Source organism: Entelurus aequoreus, linkage group LG18, assembly GCF_033978785.1.
Source record: "Entelurus aequoreus isolate RoL-2023_Sb linkage group LG18, RoL_Eaeq_v1.1, whole genome shotgun sequence".
NCBI lineage: Eukaryota > Metazoa > Chordata > Actinopteri > Syngnathiformes > Syngnathidae > Entelurus > Entelurus aequoreus.
The window spans coordinates 46,411,979-46,430,474 of NC_084748.1; the positions used below are offsets into that span (position 1 = coordinate 46,411,979).

At 37.8% G+C, this 18,496-nt stretch overlaps 2 protein-coding genes across 3 annotated transcripts in view; one reads left to right on the plus strand and one right to left on the minus strand.

The window, feature by feature from the left end:
* Positions 1-18,496, plus strand: part of ppp2r2ca (protein phosphatase 2, regulatory subunit B, gamma a) — a 28,670-nt gene that overhangs the window by 2,317 nt on the left and 7,857 nt on the right. The window contains exons 2-7 of the mRNA XM_062027277.1: positions 1,124-1,221; positions 1,306-1,489; positions 4,455-4,567; positions 10,682-10,859; positions 17,329-17,493; positions 17,572-17,741. Coding sequence (XP_061883261.1) covers positions 1,124-1,221; positions 1,306-1,489; positions 4,455-4,567; positions 10,682-10,859; positions 17,329-17,493; positions 17,572-17,741 — 908 coding nt within the window. The remainder of the gene's footprint in view (positions 1-1,123; positions 1,222-1,305; positions 1,490-4,454; positions 4,568-10,681; positions 10,860-17,328; positions 17,494-17,571; positions 17,742-18,496) is intronic.
* wfs1a (Wolfram syndrome 1a (wolframin)) overlaps positions 1,119-18,496 on the minus strand; it is a 63,279-nt gene continuing 45,901 nt past the window's right edge. Inside the window, exon 12 of one of the 2 annotated variants that reach the window (XR_009821906.1) lies at positions 1,119-1,202. The gene's annotated coding sequence lies outside the window, so the exon portion shown is untranslated. Of the gene's footprint in view, positions 1,203-4,495; positions 4,562-18,496 lie in introns of those variants that run through there. The other variant, XR_009821907.1, reaches the window with a different exon arrangement.

Sequence of the window (18,496 nt, forward strand, 5' to 3'; positions counted from 1 at the left end):
TCTTAGACTTAGATTGGTCAGATCTAGTCTTTAACATAGATTACTCAGATGTAGTCCAGTCTTGACTTAGATTGGTCAACTCTAGTCTTAGACTTAGATTGGTCAGATCTAGTCTTTGACTTACATTGGTCAGAACTAGTCTTTGACGTACATTGGTTGGATCTAGTCTTCGATTTATATTGTTCAGCTCTAGTCTAAGACTGAGATGAAAGATATCTAGTCTAGTCATGACTTAAATTGGTCAGATCTAGTTTTTGACTTACTGTATATTATTCAGCTCTAGTCTAAGACTGAGATAAAAATATATCTAGTCTATTCTTAGACTTAGATTGGTCAGAATTAGTCTTACACTTAGATTGGTCAGATGTAGTCTAGTTTTAGGCTTAGATAGGTCAGATGTAGTCTAGTCTTGATTTAGATTGGTCAGCTCTAGTCTTAGACTTAGATTGGTCAGATCTAGTCTTTAACTTAGATTGGTCAGATCTAGTCTTTGACGTATATTAGTCAGATGTAGTCTAGTCTAGATTGGTCAGATCTAGTCTTTGACTTTGATTGGTCACATCTAGTTTTCCACTTAGATTGGTCGGAACTAGTCCTCGATTTAGATTAGTCCAATCTAGTCTTCGACTTAGATTGGTCAGATCTCGTCTTCGACTGAGATTGGTCAGATCTAGTCTTTGACTTTGATTGGTCACATCTAGTTTTCCACTTAGCTTGGTAAGAACTAGTCTTCAATTTAGATTAGTCCAATCTAGTCTTCGACTTAGATTGGTCAGACAACAATCACTGTGGAACGACCACTAGCAGCCCAAAATCAGTCGAAATCACCCACGTTATCAGTTGTAAACAACGGTACCAAATAAGCATCTGTAACCAGAACGTTTCTAACTCCTGGTGTGTGTTGGAGGTTAAATTGCAGTCTTTTAGGAATGGTTAAAAGGACAGTGTTGTATGGGTGAGATGGGTGATGTCGCAGACCACCTTCTCTGTTCATGGATGGTTTATCAACCTTCGTGTAGGTGGCTTCAATTCATCCTTCCTGTCCACACTTTGTACATGTTTGCATTGTCTGTTATTGTACATTTTATTGCGTTTACTGACCTCTGTTACGTTCTTTTCCAAGCTGATGTTATCTCCACGGTGGAATTCAACCAGACAGGAGACCTGCTGGCCACGGGGGATAAAGGTGGCCGTGTGGTCATCTTCCAGAGAGAAACTGAGGTCAGTCCCACACAAAACCAGACAAATACCATTACGGTTAGCATCTGAAAACCTCAACGGAGCTCTTCTTTCACTATGTGCCAGTCTAAAGGGCAGTCCGAGGAGGTGGGGGAGACAGGGGACTCTGGAGAGTACAACGTCTACAGCACCTTCCAGAGTCACGAGCCGGACTTTGACTATCTAAAGAGTCTGGAGATCGAAGAGAAAATCAACAAGATTCGATGGCTGCCACAGCAGAATGCCGCACATTTTCTCCTCTCCACCAATGGTAAGAAGCCAGGATTTCTCTTTTGTGTTTGGGGAACTACAGTTTTTTTGCGGAATTTTTGCTCATCATCCACAATCCCTTATGGGACAAAAACACATCTTTCTCTGGCTGTGCATTTTTAAATAGTAAAAAACAACTGCGAGAAAGGTAATGTCGGAAAAAGGGGATTGCCCTATTTAACAGTATTGCGCCACAAAATACAAACATAACAAAACAGTCTCACTAGGATGCCGACTGATGGGATGGTTGTATCTTTCAGCATGGGTCTTTTGCTCCCTGTTTAGGTGGTAAATTCAGCATAATAATCTTTAAAATTGCTGGGAGCAAACAAGCATCTTTTTGCTGGGTTGTCCTAGCAATGCTTTCAGTTCTAAGTTGACCAAATACATATGCACAAATATATATATATATATATATATATATATATACTGTATATATATATATATACTGTATATATATATATATATATATATATATATATATATATATATATATATATATATATATATATATATATATATATATATATATATATATATACAGTATATATATATATATATATATATATACACATTATATATATATATATATATATATATACATTATATATATATATATATATATATATATATATATATATATATATATATATATATATATATATATATATATATACTTCACTCAGTATTACAAAATGAAGTTGTTGTATAAAAAATATCTCCTTTAACCGATATAAGAAAAACACTCCAATGAGGCGAAATTGCCTTAAGGCGAGCAAATCAAACGCTCCCACTCCTGATCTTCCCCCGGAGCTTTTTGTAAACAAACATGGCGTCCGTCATTTGAGTCTACTTCACCGTTTGTGAGGAAGACATTCCATGTGATATTTGCACCAAACCTTTCGGGAGGAGGGGAAAAAAAACACCCATTACACTTCAACGACACCTGGAGTCGAACTTTTGCTTGCATGCAGAACCGCCCCGGGCCTATGGACACTACATCAACACACCCAAGACAATGGGCATATACACACACACTAGTGGTTAGAGTGTCCGCCCTGAGATCGGTTAGGTTGGAGTATAAAAATGGGACCCATGACCTCCCTGCTTGGCACTCAGCAACAAAGGGTTGGAGTTGGGGGTTAAATCACCAAAATGATTCCCGGGCGCGGCGCCGCTGCTGCCCACTGCTCCCCAAGGGGATGGGACAAATGCAGAGGACAAATTTCACCACATCTAGTGTGTGTGTGACAATCATTGCTACTTTAATCTTTAATCTTAACACACTCACCACCGCCCCATGCCTTCACCACTGCTTGATTCCCCTTCGGGGTGATGGACGGCTGGCAGTGATTTATAGCAGCAGTCGACCTCCAGGGCCCCAACTCCCCTCCCCCGCCCTCTGTTGCGAGTTGTCGTGATTATATGTAACATGTTTATGTGTGCGTGGCATGGAGGTTTTTCCCCACTCCAGACTGGGCCCCCTTAGGAGCCCAGTCTAGATTGTATTTTTTTACTCATCTTCTTACCCAGCGTTTTACCTTTTTCCCATCTTTTACGGGGGCGCCTTTGGCGACCCATCAGCGTTCCCGTTCTGTAACCCTGTACACTGTTTGTTTGTCTAATCTTGAACGGGTTTGGGCTGAAAACATAGTTTCGATGCACTTGTGCTATGACAATAAAGTCCTATCCTATCCTATTATTGTTTATTGTTTATTGAGGATCCCCATTCGCCGACGCACAAACGCCAGGCCAGTCTTCCCGGGGTCCGTATCGCATCATACCTTATACGCCACACGAAAACATTTCAACGCTTACACCGATGCCTGCCGCTAAAGAAGCTGCCCTGAATCCAAAGGTGTGCACAAACTACATTTAAAGTAAATTGAAAAAAATATGTAAATCGGTTATCAGTATCGTTCTTGAGAAGCATGGAGTCATCTGTATCGGTATTGGCTTACAAAAAAAATACTACCTAGTTTTCATTGTTTTCCCGTCACTTTACACCTATTTACCCTTTTATTTTACATTTATTTGTTTTTTGTAGAGGTATTTTTACAATGTGTGGCAGGGGGCCTTTAAAAACTTGGATGTGTGCCACAAATGGCCCCGGTCCGCAGTTTGGACACCCGCTTTATACAACGAGTTTAATAACAGCCTGTCAGGTTCAAACACTGATGACATCTATTAAACAGACAAGAAGCAAGGAATCATGCAAAGACATTTTGCTCAATTGAAGAGAGACGTTTTTTTGGCCTGTACTCTAGTTAAAGATCCAAACTACGCTCTAAAGTCCAGCCCACATGCTTCCTCTATTTATTTGGGAGGTCCCTGGTTACATCACTGAAGCTGCAACCCCAGTTAGACACAATATATGACTATTCAAGAAATGCCAAATGTGCTGACACTCGTGATATCGCCTTGTCTCTGCTCTGTCTGTGTCACGGTACTCGATGTTCGGCCTTGGCAGTCGGCAGGCAGAGTCTGGACACAAACACTGACACGAGACGACTTGCAATCTTTTGGATTGCCAGCTTTGCACAGATAGAAAAACACAACTTCAGCACAATTGATAATAACTATAGCAACGGCCCTTAAGCATAAGTGTTGTGTGATAATATGTACATAATTATTCTAACACAGCCTCTCTCTAATTGTTGCCTACTTCGATTCAATTCCTCTTTGCAGTTTAGGTACAGTAAATAAAGGCATCTGCTACAATTACAAAATGTATTTAACATTTTTATTTTTATTATTATTATTATTTTGTTTAATATTTATGGCCCTCGAAGCCATAAGATTATTTTGATGTTAACCTTTTCTGCTCACAGCTTCCAGAAAAATACTATTTAAAGAAAAACAACAAGTCGACTCCCCTCTGTCATCGTCACACGTTGTCGTGACGACCACCACTAAAATTCCCCACTTTGTGCTTTTATTTTCCCATCTTCACTTTCATGCCGCAGACAAGACGGTGAAACTGTGGAAGGTGAGCGAGCAAGACAAGAGACCGGAGGGATACAACCTGAAGGATGAGGAGGGCAGACTGAAGGACGTGTCAACCATCACCTCCCTGCAGGTGCACACACACACACACACACACACACACACACACACACACACACACACACACACACACACACACACACACACACACACACACACACACACACACACACACACGCACACACACACACACACACACACACACACACACATTATTGTACTTCTGACCTTCTGGAGACCCCCGAAAAATGCCTACCTCTTTAGGACCACCCTTTCTAGATGTATAAACATTTGTATTTACAACATTAATAATATATACATACTGTGCAAATATAAAAAAGGTAAGCTTTTAGTACTTTTTTAAATTTTTTAAATTTTTTGTTTGTAATTGTGTGAATGTTCCAAAGCATTCACACATGGTTTTCTACACCACAAATTCATCTATTTATTCAACTTCTTCTACTTCTCCAGATTTTGGCACGCTCTACCTTCCACATTTTTCACCCCATTCAAAGCATTCCAACTTCAAACTGTTCAGCCAATTCGGGAATCGCGGGATTTCCCTTGAAAAATTCCAAAAATTCCCAGATTTCCCCAAATTCCAGGTTTTACGGGACATTTTTCCCATTCAAAAATGAATTGGCCATTTTTCAAACTTCCCCCATTTCCAAATTTTTCGACCTATTCAAACCATTCCACCTTCAACACATTCTGAAATCCTGGAAATTAAAAATGATGATTTTCCAAGTTGCAAAAAATTCCAGGTTTTTCAAGAATTCCTGGTTTTCCAAAGCTCTATTTCCACCCTTTTTCCTGGCGACTACTCCTTCCACATTTTTCAAAGCATTTCAACCGTTGCACCGTCAAAACATTCCTCTTAAAAAGGACAAAAAACAAAGTTGTTTTTTTTAACTGAAAAAAATCAATTTTTCCCCCGAAATTCCAGGAATTCTGTAATACCATTTCTTAATTCAACATGTTACTACTTCAACATTTCTTGACCGATTTGAAAAATTCCAACACCAACCTTTTCAACTCATTCAGACAACTAATTTTTTTACCTTTTTTAAATAAAAATTCCCACTTTTCCCGCAGTTCCCCAAATTTTGGGAGATTCCCATTGAAATGGGACATTCTTCAAAGTTCCACAACTCCCACATTTTTCATCTGATTCAAAGCGTTCCAACTTCAAACTGTTCAGCCTATTCGGGAATCGCAGGATTTTCCTTGACGAATTCCAAAAATTCCCAGATTTCCCAAAATTCCAGGTTTTAAGGGACATTTTTCCCATTCAAAATTAATTGGCCATTTTTCAAACTTCCCCCATCTCCACATTTTTCAACCGATTCAAACCATTCCACCGTCAACACATTCCACCATCCTGGAAATTCACACTACCCTTTCTTGAAGTTCAAAGAATTTCCAGAATTCCTGCTTTTCCAAAGCCCTATTTCCACCCTTTTTTCTGGCGACTACTCCTTCCACATTTTTCAAAGCATTTCAACCGTTGCACCGTCAAAACATTCCTCCTAAACAAGACAAAAAACAAAGTTGTTTTTTTGAACTGGAAAAATTCCTGTTTTTTCCCCAAATTCCAGGAATTCCGTAATACCATTTCTCAATTCAACATGTTACTACTTCAACATTTCTTGACCGATTTGAAAAATTGCAACACCAACCTTTTCAACTCATTCAGACAACTAATTTTTACCCTTTTTAATAAAAATTCCCACTTTTCCCGCAATTCCCAAATTTTTGGGAGATTCCCATTGAAATGGGACATTCTTCAAAGTTCCACAACTCCCACATTTTTCATCTGATTCAAAGCGTTCCAACTTCAAACTGTTCAGCCTATTCGGGAATCGCAGGATTTCCCTTGACAAATTCCAAAAATTCCCAGATTTCCTGGGCCATTTTTCCCATTCAAAATGAATTGGCCATTTTTCAAACTTCCCCCATTTCCAAATTTTTCTACCTATTCAAACCATTCCACCTTCAACACATTCCACCGTCCTGGAAATTAAAAATGATGATTTTTCCAAGTTCCAAAAAATTCCAGGATTTTCCAGAATTCCTGCTTTTCCAAAGCCCTATTTCCACCCTTTTTCCTGGCGACTACTCCTTCCACATTTTTCAAAGCATTTCAACCGTTGCACCGTCAAAACATTCCTCCTAAACAGGACAAAAAACAAAGTTGTTTTTTTGAACTGGAAAAATTCCTGTTTTTTCCCCAAATTCCAGGAATTCCGTAATACCATTTCTCAATTCAACATGTTACTATTTCAACATTTCTTGACCGATTTGAAAAATTGCAACACCAACCTTTTCAACTCCTTCAGACAACTATTTTTTTTTTTACCTTTTTTAATAAAAATTCCCACTTTTCCCGCAATTCCCAAATTTTTGGGAGATTCCCATTGAAATTGGACATTTTTCAAAGTTCCACAACTCCCACATTTTTCATCTGATTCGAACCGTTCCAACTTCAAACTGTTCAGCCTATTCGGGAATCGCGGGCTTTCCCTTGAAGAATTCCAAAAATTCCCAGATTTCCCAGATTTACAGGTTTCCCGGGCCATTTTTCCCCATTCAAAATGAATTGGCCATTTTTCAAACTTCCCCCATTTCCACATTTTTCGACCTATTCAAACCATTCCACCTTCAACACATTCTCAAATCCTGGAAATTAAAAATGATGATTTTTCCAAGTTCCAAAATATTCTAGGATTTTCTAGAATTCCTGGTTTTCCAATGCACTATTTCCACCCTTTTTCCTGGCGACTACTCCTTCCACATTTTTCAAAGCATTTCAACCGTTCTACCGTCAAAACATTCCTCCTAAACAGGACAACAAACAAAGTTGTTTTTTTTTAACTGGAAAAATTCCCGTTTTTCCCCCGAGATTCCAGGAATTCCGTAATACAATTTCTCAATTCAACATGTTACTACTTCAACATTTCTTGACCGATTTGAAAAATTCCAACACCAACCTTTTCAACTCATTCAGACAACTAATTTTTACCTTTTTTAATAAAAATTCCCACTTTTCCCGCAATTCCCAAATTTTTGGGAGATTCCCATTGAAATGGGACATTCTTCAAAGTTCCACAACTCCCACATTTTTCATCTGATTCAAAGCGTTCCAACTTCAAACTGTTCAGCCTATTCGGGAATCGCAGGATTTCCCTTGACAAATTCCAAAAATTCCCAGATTTCCCGGGCCATTTTTCCCATTCAAAATGAATTGGCCATTTTTCAAACTTCCCCCATTTCCAAATTTTTCTACCTATTCAAACCATTCCATCTTCCACACATTCCACCGTCCTGGAAATTAAAAATGATAATTTTTCCAAGTTCCAAAAAATTCCAGGATTTTCCAGAATTCCTGCTTTTCCAAAGCCCTATTTCCACCCTTTTTCCTGGCGACTACTCCTTCCACATTTTTCAAAGCATTTCAACCGTTGCACCGTCAAAACATTCCTCCTAAACAGGACAAAAAACAAAGTTTTTTTTTTTAACTGGAAAAATTCCTGTTTTTTCCCCAAATTCCAGGAATTCCGTAATACCATTTCTCAATTCAACATGTTACTATTTCAACATTTCTTGACCGATTTGAAAAATTGCAACACTAACCTTTTCAACTCATTCAGACAACTTTTTTTTTACCTTTTTTAATAAAAATTCCCACTTTTCCCGCAATTCCTAAATTTTTGGGAGATTCCCATTGAAATGGGACATTCTTCAAAGTTCCACAACTCCCACATTTTTCATCTGATTCAAAGCGTTCCAACTTCAAACTGTTCAGCCTATTCGGGAATCGCGGGCTTTCCCATGACAAATTCCAAAAATTCCCAGATTTCCCCAAATTCCAGGTTTTACGGGCCATTTTTCCCATTCAAAATTAATTGGCCATTTTTCAAACTTCCCCCATTTCCACATTTTTCAACCTAGTCAAACCATTCCACCTTCAACACATTCCACCATTCTGGAAATTCACACTACCCTTTTTTGAAGTTCAAAACATTTCCAGAATTCCTGCTTTTCCAAAGCCCTATTTCCACCCTTTTTCCTGGCGACTACTCCTTCCACATTTTTCAACACATTTCAACCGTTCTACCGTCAAAACATTCCTCTTAATCAGGACAAGAAACGAAGTTGTTTTTTGAACTGGAAAAATTCCCGTTTTTTCCCGAAATTCCAGGAATTCCGTAATACCATTTTTCAATTCAACATGTTACTACTTCAACATTTCTTGACCGATTTGAAAAATTCCAACACCAACCTTTTCAACTCATTCAGACAACTAATCAAAATTCCCACTTTTCCCGCAATTCCCAAATTTTTGGGAGATTCCCATTGAAATGGGACATTCTTCAAAGTTCCACAACTCCCAAATTTTTCATCTGATTCGAACCGTTACAACTTCAAACTGTTCATCCTATTCGGGAATCGCAGGATTTCCCTTGACGAATTCCAAAAATTCCCAGATTTCCCAGATTTACAGGTTTCCCGGGCCATTTTTCAAACTTCCCCCATTTCAAAATTTTTTGACCTATTCAAACTATTCCACCTTCAACAAATTCCACCATCCTGGAAATTCACACTACCCTTTTTTCAAGTTAAATTTTTTTCCAGAATTCCTACTTTTCCAAAGCCCTATTTCCACCCTTTTTTCCTGGCTCCTTCCACATTTTTCAACACATTTCAACCGTTGCACCGTCAAAAAATTCCTCTTAAACAGGACAAAAAAACAAAGTTGTTTTTTTGAACTGGAAAAATTCCCGGTTTTTCCCGAAATTCCAGGAATTTCGTAATACCATTTTTCAATTCAACATGCTACTACTTCAACATTTCTTGACTGATTTGAAAAATTCCAACACCAACCTTTTCAACTCATTCAGACAACTAATTTTTACCCTTTTTTAATAAAAATTCCCACTTTTCCCGCAGTTACCACATTTTTGGGAGATTCCCATTGAAATGGGACATTCTTCAAAGTTCCACAACTCCCACATTTTTCATCTGATTCGAACCGTTCCAACTTCAAACTGTTCATCCTATTCGGGAATCGCAGGATTTCCCTTGACAAATTCCCAAAATTCCCAGATTTCCCCAAATTCCAGGTTTTACGGGCCATTTTTCTCATTCAAAATGAATTGGCCATTTTTCAAACTTCCCCCATTTCAAAATGTTTTGACCTATTCAAACTATTCCACCTTCAACAAATTCCACCATCCTGGAAATTCACACTACCCTTTTTTCAAGTTAAATTTTTTTCCAGAATTCCTGGTTTTCCAAAGCCCTATTTCCACCCTTTTTTCCTGGCTCCTTCCACATTTTTCAACACATTTCAACCGTTGCACCGTCAACAAATTCCTCTTAAACAGGACAAAAAAACAAAGTTGTTTTTTTGAACTGGAAAAATTCCCGGTTTTTCCCGAAATCCCAGGAATTTCGTAATACCATTTTTCAATTCAACATGTTACTACTTCAACATTTCTCGACCGATTTGAAAAATTCCAACACCAACCATTTCAACTCATTCAGAACATTCAATTTTTTTTTTTACAATTTTCAAAAAAATTCCCGCAATTTCCTAATTTTTTGGACATTCTTCCAAGTTCCACAACTCCCACATTTTTCATCTGTTTCAAATCGTTCCAACTTCAAAAATGTTCAGCATGTTTGGGAATTGTGTGCTCTACTTCAACAATTCTAAAAAAAAATTCCAGGATTTCAGTTCAAATTCAGCACACATTTCCTTCAGGAATTGCCTCATCTCGTTGGTTTTTAATCTTCATTATTTAATTCAAGTTATTACAGTATGTCTCTATTGTTTTTTGTTTTTTTTTAATTAATTTTGACCAAAGGGGGCGCATTTTAATTTCTTACACACACTTGTTATTTCATATGTTGACCAGAGGGAGAGCACACAGTCATTTGAAAACTCTAATTTTGATAGATGTCACCAGCAGGGGGTGCAAATGAGACATTCTCTATTAGATGCAATGTTATTGGGACCATGATTTATGTCATCACTTGTTCACACCTCCTCATATGGAAGATACTTTTCCTTCTTGGTGTCTCGAGAAGGGTAGAAATACAAGAACACACACACACACACACACACACACACACACACACACACACACACTCCTGTAGATGTACTTGTATTTGCATGACGTAGGTGCCGGTACTGAAACCCACGGACCTGATGGTGGAGGTGCGGCCCAGGCGGGTGTTTGCCAACGGACACACCTACCATGTCAACTCCATATCGGTCAACAGTGACGGCGAGACCTACCTGTCCGCCGACGACCTCCGCATCAACATGTGGCACCTGGGTATCACTGACCGCAGCTTCAGTATCCTTCCCTTCCTTGGTTCTAGTTCCTTGTTTCTTGTTTCTTGTTCCTTTGTTCCTTGTTCCTTGGTTCTTTGCTTCTTGTTTCTTGTTCCGTGTTTCGTGTTTCTTGGTCCTTGGCCCTTGGTCCTTGGTTTTTTGTTCCTTGTTCCGTGTTCCTTGTTCCTTGTTTCTTGTTCCTTTGTTCCTTGTTCCTTGTTCCTTGGTCCTTTGCTTCTTGTTTCTTGTTCCGTGTTTCTTGGTCCTTGGCCCTTGGTCCTTGGTTTTTTGTTCCTTGTTCCGTGTTCCTTGTTCCTTGTTTCTTGTTTCTTGGCTTCTTGTTTCTTGTTCCTTATTCCGTGTTCCATGTTCCTTGTTTCTTGGCCTTTGGCCCTTGGTTTCTTGTTCCTTTGTTCCTTGTTCCTTGGTCCTTTGCTTCTTGTTTCTTGTTCCGTGTTTCGTGTTTCTTGGTCCTTGGCCCTTGGTCCTTGGTTTTTTGTTCATTGTTCCGTGTTCCTTGTTCCTTGTTTCTTGTTTCTTGGCTTCTTGTTTCTTGTTCCTTATTCCGTGTTCCATGTTCCTTGTTTCTTGGCCTTTGGCCCTTGGTTTCTTGTTTCTTGTTCCTTGTTCAGGAACAGGTCTTAAGACGTCACAGGCATATTTTGATGAAACTTTCAAGAAATGTCAGGACCGTGACAAGGAATGAGTCATTAGATTTGAGGCGATCCGTCTCATTTTTACTGGGCTGTGAATCTTGAATTGACTCGATTCAATTCGATTCGCGATTCGAAATGATTCACGATTCAAAATCAAATATTGTTACAAATAAAAATCGCAATTTAATCAAAAATAAAAACAATCCCGGCACCTCCATTTACCTTGCGTTTACGTTACGAGGCTTAACTTCTCATGCTATAGTGGGCCGAGTCCCGCCTCCACCCACAGAGACAAAGAGTGTGGCTGACTGACAAGAGGGTTCACTCTGTTTATTTAAGTAATGTCTCAAAAAGGGCCGATTTTGATGAATCTTTCAGGAAATGTCAGAACCGTGACAAGGAATGAGTGATCAGATTTTGGGGGCGATCCGTCTCATTTTCACTGTCTTACATTTCAGGGCTGTGAATCTTTGGGATTCGATTCAATACCATTTGCGATTCAAACCGATTCTCGATTCTAAATCAATACTTTTTCATTAATATTTTGTATTGTTACAAATAAAAATCGCAATTTAATCAAAAATAGATTTATTTTCTGACACCCCTGTTTACCTTACGTTTACGTTACGAGGCTTAACTTCTCATGCTATAGTGGGCCGAGTCCCGCTTCCACCCACAGAGACGAAGAGTGTGGCTGACTGACAAGAGGGTTCACTCTATTTCAGCAATGTCTCAAAATGGGCAGATTTTGATGAATCTTTCAGGAAATGTCCGAAACCTGACAAGGAATGAGTGATCAGATTTTGGGGGCGATCCGTCTCATTTTCACTGTCTTACCTTTCAGGGCTGTGAATCTTGGGGATTCGATTCAATACCATTTGCGATTCAAACCGATTCTCGATTCTAAATCAATACTTTTTCATTAATATTTTGTATTGTTACAAATAAAAATCGCAATTTAATCAAAAATAGATTTATTTTCTGACACCCCAGTTTACCTTACGTTTACGTTACGAGGCTTAACTTCTCATGCTATAGTGGGCCGAGTCCCGCCTCCACCCACAGAGACAAAGAGTGTGGCGGACTGACAAGAGGGTTCACTCTATTTCAGCAATGTCTCAAAATGGGAGGATTTTGATGAAACTTTCAGGAAATGTCAGAAATGGGATGAATATCAAGTGATTAGAATTTGGGGCCGATCCGGATAATTTGTTGGACGTTACCTGCACTACAATCTAAATCGTTTCTACTACGTTACTTTACGTTTACGTTATGAGGCTTAACTTTTTGCATGTGTATAATAAGCTAGTGGGTTGAGTCCCGCCTCCACCCACCAAGACAAAGAGTGTGGATGACTGACAAGAGGGTTCACTCTATTTCAGCAATGTCTCAAAAAGGGCAGATTTTGATGAATCTTTCAGGAAATGTCCGAACCCTGACAAGGAATGAGGGATCAGATTTTGGGGGCGATCCATCTCATTTTCACTATCTTACCTTTCAGGGCTGTGAATCTTTGGGATTCGATTCAATACCATTTGCGATTCAAACCGATTCTCGATTCTAAATCAATACTTTTTCATTAACATTTTGTATTGTTACAAATAAAAATCGCAATTTAATCAAAAATAGATTTATTTTCTGACACCCCTGTTTACCTTACGTTTACGTTACGAGGCTTAACTTCTCATGCTTTAGTGGGCCGAGTCCCGCCTCCACCCACAGAGACAAAGAGTGTGGCGGACTGACAAGTGGGTTCACTCTATTTCAGCAATGTCTCAAAATGGGAGGATTTTGATGAAACTTTCAGGAAATGTCAGAAATGGGATGAGGATCAAGTGATTAGAATTTGGGGCCGATCCGGATAATTTGTTGGACGTTACCTGCACTACAATCTAAATCGTTTCTACTACGTTACTTTACGTTTACGTTATGAGGCTTAACTTTTTGCATGTGTATAATAAGCTAGTGGGTTGAGTCCCGCCTCCACCCACCAAGACAAAGAGTGTGGATGACTGACAAGAGGGTTCACTCTATTTCAGCAATGTCTCAAAAGGGGCCGATTTTGATGAATCTTTCAGGAAATGTCCGAACCCTGACAAGGAATGAGGGATCAGATTTTGGGGGCGATCCGTCTCATTTTCACTGTCTTACCTTTCAGGGCTGTGAATCTTGGGGATTCGATTCAATACCATTTGCGATTCAAACCGATTCTCGATTCTAAATCAATATTTTTTCATTAATATTTTGTATTGTTACAAATAAAAATCGCAATTTAATCAAAAATAGATTTATTTTCTGACACCCCTGTTTACCTTACGTTTACGTTACGAGGCTTAACTTCTCATGCTTCAGTGGGCCGAGTCCCGCCTCCACCCACAGAGACAAAAGGAGGACTCTGTTTATCTCGGCTTAAAAAAATGATCTCCGGATTTGAATGAAACTTTCAGGAAATGTTAGAAATGGGGTAAGGAACACATGATTCGATTTCGGGGCCAATCGGATCATTCAGGTTCTTGACTTTTGGGGTATTGGGTTCTCCAACTGCTTTTCTAGTTTCAAGCTATTTCAGTTCTTTATCGGACTTTAAATAATAATATATTCACAGAATCACGTCCCTGCTTTCTATTAATTGTCATGTTTCCCCATTTTGAGTGCAACTCTTTTTTTTTTTTGGAAGGCCCACTCCATTAACTCCAGTAGAACCCGTGCAGGTCCATACATGCTGGTGTGGAACGACACACCCCTCTTAAAGTGTCGACTTTGCATTCTTTTGGAGCTTTAGAGCGCCTTTTTCCCCACCGTGTCTGAAACGGCCAGCTGGTAGACGCTTGAAATATTATTGGACGTAAACAGAACAAGGTTTGGTTCTGAGTTCTGAGTCTGCTGGGTGGTTTGAAGCTGACCTAGAACATGCGACTTCTTGGTCTGGAGAGTTTGAATAATTCACAGGACGACTCCACTCTCGTCTGAAGCGTCACTCGGGGACGCCACAAATAGAAAGAGGAGAGGCGCAGCGTGTGCGTGCGTGCTGGGGGTCGCCGGGTGGGGGTCTCGTAATATTTGCTGGTTATTATGTGCTCGGGGGCCAAACAGGAAGTGAGCACATCGGATCCGTGATGAGGAGTGAGTTTACTGCCGAAAGTCCACAAAGGTTTTGACTCACGCTCAACGATTTGCAAGCAAAGAAAGTATTTTCTCCAATTTTATTTGCGCATGGTGCCTTCCGCCAAAAATAAAGAAGGAACAGGGTGGGGAGTAAAATGGTGGACAGAAGAGAGGGGAGACAAGCTTAACCTGTAAGTTAACCTATAAGATTCCACTCTCTTGTGGACGGCGTTTTAGTCCCCACTCTGCTTCTTCTTCTTTCTTAGTTTGGCGGACAGCACCATGCGCAAATAACAGTAAGTCTGGCTGCAAATCGCTTTTTACTTGCAGATTTTATTTTTTTTTTACTTGCGAATCATTTTACCTGCAGAATTGTTTTTTTTTACTTGCAAATTTTTTTTACTTGCAAAAAATGTTTTTTTTTTTTGACAAGCGAATCGTTTTTTGCCTGCAGAAAATAGTTTTAACTTGCGAATTGTTTTTATACTTGCATTAAATTATTATTTTTTTTTGCATAAAATGATTTTTTTTTTTTGCATAAAATGATTTTTTTTTACTAGTGAATTTTTTTTTACTTGCAAAAAACGTTTTTTTTACTCACAAAAAATGTTTTTTTTATTCGCGAAAACTTTAGTTACTTGCAAATTGTTTTTTAATTGAAGAAAATGTTTTTTTTGCCTGCGAATTGTTTTACTTGCACAAAATACTTTTAACTTGTAATTTTTTTAACTTGCAAAATATTTTTTTTTTACCTGCGAATTGTTATTTGATTAAATAAATTTGCTTTTGTACTTGTAAATATTTTTTTGATTGCGAAAAATATATTTTTTAAATTGCAAATTGTTTTTTTTGACTAGCAAATCGTTTACTTGCAGAATTATTATTATTTTTTGTTTTACCTGCGAATCGTTTTACTTGCAGAAATATTTTTTTTTTTACTTGCGAATATTTTTTTTTACCAGCAGAAAAATGTTACTTGCAAATTGTTTTGTTTTTACAAGCGAATCGGTTTTTTTTTATCTGCAGAAAATTGGTTTAACTTGCAAATAGTTGTTTTTACTTGCAAAAAACGTTTTTTTTACTCACAATAAATGTTTTTTTTATTTGCGAAAACTTTAGTTACTTGCAAATTGTTTTTTAATTGAAGAAAATGTTTTTTTTGCCTGCGAATTGTTTTACTTGCACAAAATACTTTTAACTTGTGAGTAATTTTTTTAACTTGCAAAATTTTTTTTTTTTACCTGCGAATTGTTATTTGATTAAATACATTTTCTTTTGTACTTGTAAATATTTTTTTAATTGCGAAAAATATATTTTTTAAATTGCGAATGTTTTTTTTTTGACTAGCAAATCGTTTACTTGCAGAATTATTATTATTTTTTGTTTTACCTGCGAATCGTTTTACTTGCAGAAATTTTTTTTTTTTTTTACTTGCGAATATTTTTTTTACCAGCAGAAAAATGTTACTTGCAAATTGTTTTGTTTTTACAAGCGAATCAGGTTTTTTTTATCTGCAGAAAATTGGTTTAACTTGCAAATAGTTGTTTTTACTTGCAAAAAACGTTTTTTTACTCACAAAAAATGTTTTTTTTATTCGCGAAAACTTTAGTTACTTGCAAATTGTTTTTTAATTGAAGAAAATGTTTTTTTTTGCCTGCGAATTGTTTTACTTGCACAAAATACTTTTAACTTGTGAGTAATTTTTTTAACTTGCAAAATATTTTTTTTTACCTGCGAATTGTTATTTGATTAAATAAATTTGCTTTTGTACTTGTAAATATTTTTTTAATTGCGAAAAATATATTTTTTAAATTGCAAATTGTTTTTTTTGACTAGCAAATCGTTTACTTGCAGAATCATTATTATTTTTTGTTTTACCTGCGAATCGTTTTACTTGCAGAAATATATTTTTTTTTTACTTGCGAATATTTTTTTACCAGCAGAAAAATTTTACTTGCAAATTGTTTTGTTTTTACAAGCGAATCGTTTTTTTTTATCTGCAGAAAATTGGTTTAACTTGCAAATAGTTGTTTTTACTTGCATAAAATGATATTTTTACTTGCATAAAAAAGTTTTTTTACTTGCAAAAAACTGTTTTTTTTACTTGCGAAATGTTTTGTTACTTGCAATTCGTTTTTTTTAATTGAATAAACTTGTTTTTTTTGCTTGCGAATTGTTTTACTGGCAGAAAATACTTTTAACTTGTGAACAATTTTTTTACTTGCAAACATTTTTTTTGTTTACCTGCAAATTGTTATTTTAATTAAACACATTTGCTTTTGTACTTGCGAAAAAATTTTTTTACTAGCAAATCGTTTACTTGCAGAAAAATCTTTTCTTGTTTTGTTTTTTTTTTTTACCTGCGAATCCTTTTACTTGCTGAATTTTTTTTTTTTTACTTGCAAAAAATAGTTGTTTTTAGAAGCGAGTTGTTTTTTTTTATTTGCAGAAAATTGGTTTAACTTGCAAAATTTTTTCATACTTGCATAAAATAAAACATTTTTTTTACTTGCATAACATTTTTTTTAACTAGCGAATAGGTTTTTTGGGGGTAAAAAAAACAGTTTTTAATTGCAAAAAAATGTTTTTTACTTGCGAATCGTTGGTTGTGAGTAAAAACCTTGTTGTGTTTGTGGAGTTGTGGCAGTAGTTCCACTCCACAGGTCCACATCCATACAAGTGTGGGCTGCTGCCATTGATGTGTATGATCCTGACAAGCCTTCCAACCAGACATTGTGGACATCAAGCCAGCCAACATGGAGGATCTGACAGAAGTGATCACAGCAGCAGAGTTCCACCCTCAACACTGCCACCTGTTTGTGTACAGCAGCAGCAAGGGGACTCTCCGCCTGTGCGACATGAGAGCGTCGGCACTCTGTGACAAACACACCAAACGTGAGCCGCTTTCAGGACTTCATCCCAACGCCTGATGGGAGTCCTTCATTGTGGCTTCTGATGTGACTCCTTGTCCAGTGTTTGAGGAACCCGAGGATCCAGGCAGCCGCTCCTTCTTTTCCGAGATCATCTCTTCTGTGTCAGACGTGAAGTTCAGCCACAGTGGACGCTACCTGCTGACCAGGGACTACCTCACCGCCAAGGTGTGGGACCTCAACATGGACAAGGGCCCCGTGGAGACGTACCAAGTAAGACTTTGTCGCAGTGTAGATCCAGTTTTTTGTCACTGAGGGATGCATATTGAATCTTTTTCAGAGCCAATACTCATTTTTTTAAGACACATATATGTATATATATATCTTAAAAATATTATCTGTCAATATGTTTTACCCGAATCCGACCTTTAAAGGCCTACTGAAATGAATTTTTTTTATTTAAACGGGAATAGCAGATCCATTCTATGTGTCATACTTGATAATTTCGTGATATTGCCATATTTTTGCTGAAAGGATTTAGTAGAGAAAATCGACGATAAAGTTCGCAACTTTTGCTCGCTGATAAAAAAAAAGCCTTGCCTGTAGCGGAAGTAGCGTGACGTCACAGGAGCTAGTATTCCTCACAATTCCCCGTTGTTTACAATGGAGTGAGAGAGATTCGGACCGAGAAAGTGATGATTACACCATTAATTTGAGCGAGGATGAAAGATTCGTGGATGAGGAACGTAAGAGTGAAGGACTAGAGTGCAGTGCAGGACGTATCTTTTTTCGCTCTGACCGTAACTTAGGTACAAGCTGGCTCGTTGGATTCCACACTCTCTCCTTTTTCTATTGTGGATCACAGATTTGTATTTTAAACCATTTTAGATACTATATCCTCTTGAAAATGAGAGTCGAGAAAGCGAAATGGACATTCACAGTGACTGAACATGTAAATACACGATTAATAATTCAGCTTTGCGAAGCTAAAAAAAAATAGAAGCTAACCTAGCTACGTAGCCAACTTG